This window comes from Oryx dammah, unplaced genomic scaffold (assembly GCF_014754425.2).
Source record: "Oryx dammah isolate SB20612 unplaced genomic scaffold, SCBI_Odam_1.1 HiC_scaffold_2, whole genome shotgun sequence".
NCBI lineage: Eukaryota > Metazoa > Chordata > Mammalia > Artiodactyla > Bovidae > Oryx > Oryx dammah.
Genome location: NW_024070186.1, coordinates 177,216,954 through 177,225,487, shown reverse-complemented (window position 1 = coordinate 177,225,487; position 8,534 = coordinate 177,216,954). Strand labels below are relative to the sequence as shown.

Sequence of the window (8,534 nt, the reverse complement as noted above, 5' to 3'; positions counted from 1 at the left end):
CTGCAGGGGACCTTCCCGATCCAGGGGTCGAACCCATGTCTCCTGCATGGGCAGGCGGGTTCTTTACCACTGAGCCACCTGGGAAGCCCACACAGAAGACAAAGACAATACAAATACATTAGAATTGATAGAGTAGACACCAAAATGTGAACACCTAGACAAACAGCTACAGGAGATGTGACATTCTTCTTCTTGTGTTGTTCACTGTTGCCTAGCTACTGTCTTATCATACAATTGCAAAAGGGCAGGCTATTGAATTTTATACTGTGGTAATATTTCCTTCATGATACTGGGTGCATTTTTTTCACTTAGATCTTGGCAGGGACAGTGTGATCTTCCTTCTGCCAATTCATGATTTTATATCTTTGATAATTGTTACTTGGTGAGCGTCCTGGTTGTTTCAAGTCAATGACAAGCCCAGTTTTGTGTTCAGTGGATTCCTACGCAGCAGAACTCAACCTGGACAGCCCTGGCTCAGTACATTGGCTTCCAGCTGTAACATAGGTGCATTGGATATAAGCCTATTTGAGGAGTACTTAGGTATCTGCACAAACGTGCTAAGTCACTTTAGCCACTGGAAGCCCATATGGATGGACGGTACTGTAGCTTTTAGAGAAAAAATATCATGAAATGCTTTTATCAGTAACTAAGCAGCAGCAAGCAGTAGGAAACAACTGGTAAAAACATCTTGCTTCATTATGAGTCTGCTTGAATATGCTGCTCTGAGGAGTAGATTTCAAAGTTAATGAAACATGTTAGAGCAGAACTAAGTGAAAACAAAGCTTTACTCAGAAAGACGACTTGAAACAACTAAGTTTTACTTTATTTCCCAGCCCAAATGCTTTCCTGTTAAAGGTCAATTATGTAAAAACTGATGTGACATAAGAGAAGGGTAGAAAATTCGCTGTCTCTCTTAACAGCTCTGCACAAGGGAGAAATGACTAAGGCTATTGTGTCTTCTTCCCTTCCATTCGCTGACATCAGTGATCTAAACACTCCAGAGGCTTACAGCTGCAGGTGCAAAGAGCTTTGACTCACAGGTGCAGCTTGCATTTCCTTTCTCTGTGACCTTTAAGGTCAACTGGTTAGCTGGCTTTGACTGCAAATAGAGGTCTTAATTTCTCCAGTACAACCTTAACTTGATATGAAACACTTACACAAGGAATGGTGCAGACAAGAAGGCAGTTTATTGTATCAAAACTTTGGGGAGAAAAAAACATGATTCCATTTAAGGGGAAATAAAAGTCATTGACGCTCAGTAAGAAACACTGCCATCTGGTGGAATGATGATATACCCCCAAGACTTTCGAGACCAGGCATGAAATGTGAGCGGATTTGTCGGTTTAAATTTTCACCAAAAAACGGCACTTTTGAGAAGCTGATTTTCAGAGAACCTCAGATTTTGAGAACGTATTCGTCTTTAAAATGCATAAATGTATGTGCTTTCTCTAATTCGGGGGAGAAAAGAAGGGTTTTTTTTTTTTTTTTTCCAAGTAGACTATCAAATTAATTCTCAATTTCAAAGTTAATGAATCACTTTGGAGCAACCTGCCTCTTTGAGCATCCGTCGTCACTCTTGCACTCTTGTTCAGCAGTCTAAACAGCAACCCCTGATGATGACAGCTTATAAAGAAGCAAAACTCAACTGTACAAGAACTACATTAAATTTACTCATTTCCTCTATTTTTACAATCTAAGGTGCTAAGTATTTGCACTTCACTTATTTGAATTCCTGGGGGGGGGGGAAGCATTAGAAAGCACCAATAACGCTTTTGCATAAATCACATAACCCAACTCTTATTATGACTACACAATAACAGTGGAAGATACTGGTGTGAGGACGTGGGAATGCTGTTCTTAATGAATAATAAAGTCATTCTTCTCAAGGCTTTAATTCTCCTTTATACCCAGGTGCTGCAGTAAATGTGCTGATTTGATGACTTCTATGAGCATATAGATGAGAATATTTAATGAAACACCTGGCTGACAAAATCAAGTTGTGAGAATAACATATTGTTAATAGGCATGATCTCAAATTGGCATCTCTATGATTACTGAGATTTCAGATTCTGGGTTAAGTGCTCTGCTCTTTGGAACACCCACAATGGTTATCGATTGATCTTGGTAATGAGCTCCTCGTTGCAACATCTCTGGATATATGGTTGGAGGCACTCACAGATTCTAGAATGCCTGAGTCTGACGTGGTTTTCTCAAACCATACTCCTGGCAAACTATAAACTCAGTTAAGGATTTCGAGAAGAGCCAAGTTCTGTGAAAGATGTATACAAGGACAGAGTTAAGAAACTGAATTAAAAGAATATTAGGTTGTGTTCAGTAGACAATACTGAATGTTCCAATTCTGAGAACCTGAGATTGTCCAGAAAAGCAAAATTCTGCGTGTAGGACACAAGTTACCACAAAGTCAGAACCCACTGCTCTGTGTTTAAAAAAAAAAAAAAAATATATATATACATATATATATATGTGTGTGTATATATATATGAGTTGGGGAGTGAGCGTAGTCCCTGAAGTACATCTGAATGAGGTTGTTCTTTTGAGAGTTAGTCTGGGTTGCTTGCGTTCACCACAATTTGCAATAATCACCCCCACCCCAAGTCTAAAGCCTTCCTTTACCATATATTCTAGTCTACTTCATCTTTCTTTCATATATGCTACTACTTGGGCACACTGGAAGCAAAGCAATTAAAGATGCTTGGGAAGCCTTATAGTAACTCCAACATGATGCCAAAGTCACCTCCAAAAAAAGTTTATTAGCATGATTAAAAACATTTTCCGGAATAATGACAGAATTTCTAATCATGAAAGAGGATCAGTGGCTATACTTTATAACCAATACTTGCAACTGAAAAGACAGCTTTATTACCCAGTCTTTATTTTATTACAAACAACCCACATTTACTGGTTCCCTGTGAAGTCATGACTATTGCTTTGGGAATGAATCCCTACTGCAATTAAGTATAAAAAATATCTTCCATAATTGGAGTGTGACCTGCATTATTCAGTAAAGAGTTGATAAAAATCCTCAAAGAATTGTTTTTTTGTTTTTTAAAAAACATTCCTTTTACACACTACAAAGCAATAATTAGTAATTTGGCTTTTAAAATTCCTACATGATATTCAGAATGGCAGTCCCCAAAGGTCCTCCCTTCACATAACTGAACTGGCAGATCCTCTTCTGGAGTGTACATTCTTGGGGTAGACTCTGAAGACCTCAACCTCCACATGTTTATACGGGTTTGAGAACAAAGACAGCATCATCCAGAACGTAGTAGTCATTATACATGTCACCTTCACACAGGTATGGCAGTCTGGTGAAAGCTTCGATAACAAAACCAGCTTTTCTGAAAACTTCAGGCAGACTATTCACTTGTTCTTCCCAATTCTGTCCCTTGATTTCCAAAATTTCCGATGGTTTATCCCACTTGCCACCTACTAAAACAAAAACATGAAGTTAAATTCTTGAACAAACAGATTATTCAAAAGAGGGAAGAGAGGAAGAACAATATCTGCTAAGGACTTGGTATGTGCCAAGCCCTGGGTGCTTTGATGAATGATCTCCCGGGTGACCCAGCAGTAGGACAAAGAGGAAGCAGAGACTTAGGAAGACTGAAGAACGTGGCCCCGCTTGCAAGGTTAATGAACACTGGGGCAGAAATGTAATCCCTCATTAAACCAGACCCAAACCCCACACTACTACTTGCTCTGACAGCTTCTTGATATCACCCTCCCTTAGACTGACTGGTGTGTAACGGTTAATAGGTTTGGAAAACTGCTTATTAAACACTGGGACATTGAGGCAGAGTAGAACAAAGTTTGAAAGAGTGCTTTGGATAAACGTAAGAAAACGCCACTAGCATAGTAAAATTATGCCACATATTAACTAGAGAGGTTTATCAGGCTGAAAGTAAGAATAGGTTAATGGAGGCTTTTAATTTCTAAAAACAGATCATTTGGTGTGCTTTTCAAGAGAGGTCAATCCATTCTCTAACTTTTCAGAAGAATTTCATACAAGTTAACCTCCAGAACCAGAGAAAGGATATAACACACTAGAATGGATGAATCAACCTAGCATTTCTTGGAACAGTGACTCAAGTCTGTGTTACGTTAGTCATTTCCAAACCCATGAGTGTCAGATGCCCAGGTACTAGGAGGCTAGAAAAAGTCTTCAGTTCACATACATACCAAGCACTGACTACAGATGCGCAGGCACGCGCGCACACACACACACACACAGTGGTATATATAAAATCTGGGGGGTGCTTTCAGACACAACAATGATGTAAAAAAAATACACAGTAATTTAAAAGTATTACTAAATACAGATTGAGAATAACTTTCTGTAAATGACAAAATATATAATGAACAAGTGCCAAACATACAAACAGTACAGTGCAGAGGGCTTCATTCTTTCCGGCAGTGAGCACTCCTCTTCCCCATGGAAGGCAAAGCCTGGGGAAGCAGCTTCCCCCTCCTCTTTCTTGCATCTCAGGCACTGGCCCATGACCTAAGCTCAGAAACACTTGCTGAGACCTGGAATGAGGAGCAAGTGGCCCAGAAGTGGGGACGTGAGGCTCCTTCTCTGGGAAGGCGGAGCAGTGGTGTGAGTCCAAGCAGCTCGGGCAGCACGGAGTGGTACTACTGACAGGCTGTGGGCCACGCCAAGGCAGCAATGCTTGCCGGGGGCAGTGAGCTCTTCACATCAGCTTTATAGCAGATTTCGGGGCATGTGTCTTGCATGTAGACCCCAACACATGATTCTCCAGTCCTCCCAGGGACTCACTGTGCTACCCTCAAATCCTTTCAATAAACTCCCTTTTGCTTATTAAGTCAGCCCAAGTCACTTTCTGCTGTTTACAAAGAACCTGACTGATGAAGCCCCCGAGGGACTAGGGTGGGGTTCTGGATGACAAAGATTCCACACATTTATTTCACAATAACAGTAGCCATACAAAACCGGGGCGCAAGGGCGTCCCAGGTGACTCAGTGGTAAAGAACCCCCTGCCAGTGCAGGGGATGCAGACTCGAACCCTGGGTTGGGAAGATCCCCTAGAGAAAGAAATGGTAACCCACTCCTGTATTCTTGCCTGGGAAATTCCAGGGACAGGGGAGCCTGGCAGGTTATAGTCCATGGGGTCGCAAAGAGCTGGACATGACTTAGTGACTAAACAAAACTGGGATACAATTAGTTAATGGCACCCAACTTATTTATTCATTGTTCACTGATTTTTCTCTTGTCTCTACATGAAGATGGACTTCCCAGGTGGCGCTAGTGGTAAAGAGCCCATCTGCCAATGCAGAAGATGGAAGAGATGTGAGTTCGATCCCCAGGTTGGGAAGAGCCCCTGGAGAAGGGCATGACAACCCACTCCAGTATTCTTGCCTGGAGAATCCCATGGACAGAGGACCCTGGTGGGCTACAGTGCATAGAGTCTCAGAGAGTTGGACACAACTGAAGTGACTTAGCACACTACATGAAGATATTTCCTTCTGCTTCTCCTTGATTTCCAGCAGTTATCAGCCCAGCACCAAGAACAAATCAGATGCCCAAGGTCACAGACTGAACTGCTCTAGAAAATTTAATTGAGTTATTTGTCAAACAATACTTTCTAGGAATACGCACCAAGGTAAATCAAAATCTCACCCAAAACATCTAACATCTTTGAGGATTTGTAAAACCCAAGAAAAATGTGACCATATGAACATTTAGAAATGTGCTCTAAGCTAAAATCTCAACTTTAAATGGTAAAACTGCATTACAAACAATCTTTACACAATTTCGAAAAGTTCCCAATTATGGTTCCTCAATAAGAGTTCCTCTCTTTGGTTCTTCCTTTCTGAGAAAAAAAAAAAAAAAGCCAAAACTCTCCTCAAATACACACTCCCACACCTCATACATACACACAGAAATGGAGACTGTGAACAGAGGAAAGATCATTCTCGGTCTGGAACTCAATCTGATTCTGTTTTATGTCGGTAAGGTTCTTTTTTTTCCCTCCATTTTATTTAAATCAATTGCTACTTTTCATCTAAAAATTCATTTATATTTTAACCCCCTACAGATTTTTAAATGTATAACATTATGGAAACTGTCTAAGGTGACAAATTTCCTTTTTTCTCAGAGAAATAGGTAATAAAAAAAGAGCTGAGAAAAAAAAATTAATATTAACATTGAAAATTTCCTTTGCTATCATGCTGCTTTAGAGAAGAGTACCTCTCCAAACAAAGGCTTGAAAATATTCATAAAATCACATTAATCATTAACAATTCAGTTCCCATACAGGCAAACTGACTCTGCACTAAATACTTGAATATTTTTTAAAGAACAGTGTTTCAGAAAAAGCTGAATTTCTATAAATTGAAGTACCTGTCATTTAAAAAAACTGCAATGGCTCCTTCCCTGAAAAATAACCATATCACAAATATATGGATACTTTTGCCTGTTTTTTCTCTATGAGAGAGTTTCCTATATCACAGTTCTAATAATTTCATCATCGTTCTAAAAAATCTCATAATCTCAGATTTGCTCACAAAGTTTGGGTCATAGGCCAGGAAAGGGAACAAAAGCTCTTATTTTTTTCTCATCTGTAAAAATTTTTAAATGTTAACAGTGATTTGGTAGGGGCAGAGTGGTGAAAGGACTACGGGTGACTTTTTTGTTTCCACTTCCAGTAATAAGTCTATTAATTCCCTAAGAAGTATATATATTACTTTTATAGAGTAGTCTAATTAGTATTATTTTTTAAAAGAATTATCTTTCAAAGATATATACTGAAAGATGTGCAGACAAATTATCTGGAATTTGCCCTAAAATAACACGAGAGTAAAGGCACAAGTAGGCAGAAGAGCTGAAACAAGACTGGGCTGAAGTCAGGTGATGGTGGAGAAGTTAGTGTGCTGGTCAACTACTTCTGCGTATGTTTGAAATTTTCCATAAAGGCGTTTTTTAGAAAGTTCGGAAATTACTTTTCTATGTATTTTCTAGCTTGGTCTTCAAAAACAGTAATCTTTTTTCATTCCCTCCACTAAGAAGATAAACTTCAACCTTTTTCAGAGGGTACTGTGTTTAAAAAGAAACCCTACAGAATGCGAGAGTCCTTCAAGCGCAGCTCTTGACAGCAGTGGGCTGCAGGCTGACACATTATCCAAACTTCCCTTTCGCACTAAGCTGCCGCCTCACTCACGGCGCGGGGGCGGGCGGGGGCGGGCGGGGGCGGGCGGGGGCGGGGGGGGGCGGGGGGGGCGGGGGGGCGGAGCAGCCGTCTCCTCACAGCCTGGGCTCTCACAGGAAACCACCACACCGGGTTTTCTCCCTTCCAAGGCGGTCATGAGCAGAGATAGGAAACTCCCTGGAACACTAGTTCTCCAGGAAAAATGTTAAAAGATAGCTTCCCTTTTAAAAACTACCTCACGGAGGAGTTGACACTGGGACCTTGCTGCTTAACTTCACGACTCTGGCAGGCCCATTTCCACCTCAAGTTCCCACACTTTAACGATTACTATACCTCATAAAGCCGCTTCTCTACTTCTAAGGTGACTAAGTCTGGGTAGGAGACCTGCGGCTGCAGTTACCAGCCTTAGGAGTGAGGCTAAGCCCCTCGGCTGAAGACGCAGGAAGCCTGGTCTTCTCCAGTGACTTGACTTTACCCACTCATCTGGTTTACCTTTACCAGGTTGCTAAAAAACTCCCAGCTCATCTCCAATTGTACAAGTAACAAAAATTACAATATGGTGAGAAGAGATTTGGGTCACAAATACCATGATTCTAGTTTTAATTCTTCTGCTCTGGATCAGGACCTATAAGAAAAATGTTAAGTGACAAAAAGCCCATATGAAACTTATATCAGACAACTTGGATTATTTTTTAATTTTATGTATAGTAGCAAAGGGAAAAGTCAAGACAAATAAGACCATGTGGAAACATAGAACCACACAAAGTCAGAGTGAAAACATGCACAAATTCCAGTTTGCCTCAACCAATAGCATTTCACATAGAGCCTCCCTTGCCCTCAAAATGGCTGAGGGCAGGTCTTCCCAGTGGTAAATAACTGAGCAGCTTTCCAGCTTCACGAACCTGGGATTAGATAGGCGGCCACGTAGGGACCCACCCCCATGACACGGAAGCAGCATGATGTGGCGGCGGTGAGAGCACTGGATGGGGTGTCTTAGTCGCGGCCCTGCTGACATGATGCCGTGAAGTGAAATTCGCTCGGTTGTGTCCGACTCTTTGCGACCCCATGGACTATACAGTCCATGGAATTCTCCAGGCCAGAATACTGGAGTGGGTAGCCTTTCCCTTCTCCAGGGGGTCTTCCCAACCCAGAGATCAAACCCAGGTCTCCTGCATGGCGGGTGGATTCTCTACCAGCTGAGCCACAAGGGAAGCTCAAGAATTCTGGAGTGGGTAGCCTATCCCTTCTTCAGCAGATTTTTCCAACCCAGGAATTGAACCAGGGTCTCTTGCATTGTAGGCAGATTCTTTACCAGCTAGCTATCTCTCTTTAGAGCTCTATTTA

General features: G+C 41.4%; 2 protein-coding genes across 5 annotated transcripts in view; one reads left to right on the top strand and one right to left on the bottom strand.

Annotated features, from left to right (window-relative positions):
- Positions 1-1,165: 1,165 nt before the first annotated feature.
- Positions 1,166-8,534, bottom strand: part of METTL9 (methyltransferase like 9) — a 50,749-nt gene continuing 43,380 nt past the window's right edge. Inside the window, exon 5 of one of the 4 annotated variants that reach the window (XM_040257726.1) lies at positions 1,166-3,453. In XM_040257726.1, the coding sequence (XP_040113660.1) occupies positions 3,248-3,453 (206 nt within the window). In that variant the 3' untranslated portion in view covers positions 1,166-3,247. The remainder of the gene's footprint in view (positions 3,454-8,534) is intronic. The other 3 variants (XM_040257739.1, XM_040257733.1, XM_040257743.1) reach the window with 3 other exon arrangements.
- IGSF6 (immunoglobulin superfamily member 6) overlaps positions 5,903-8,534 on the top strand; it is a 9,969-nt gene continuing 7,337 nt past the window's right edge. The window contains exon 1 of the mRNA XM_040257750.1: positions 5,903-5,994. Within this exon, the coding sequence (XP_040113684.1) occupies positions 5,928-5,994 (67 nt within the window). The 5' untranslated portion in view covers positions 5,903-5,927. The remainder of the gene's footprint in view (positions 5,995-8,534) is intronic.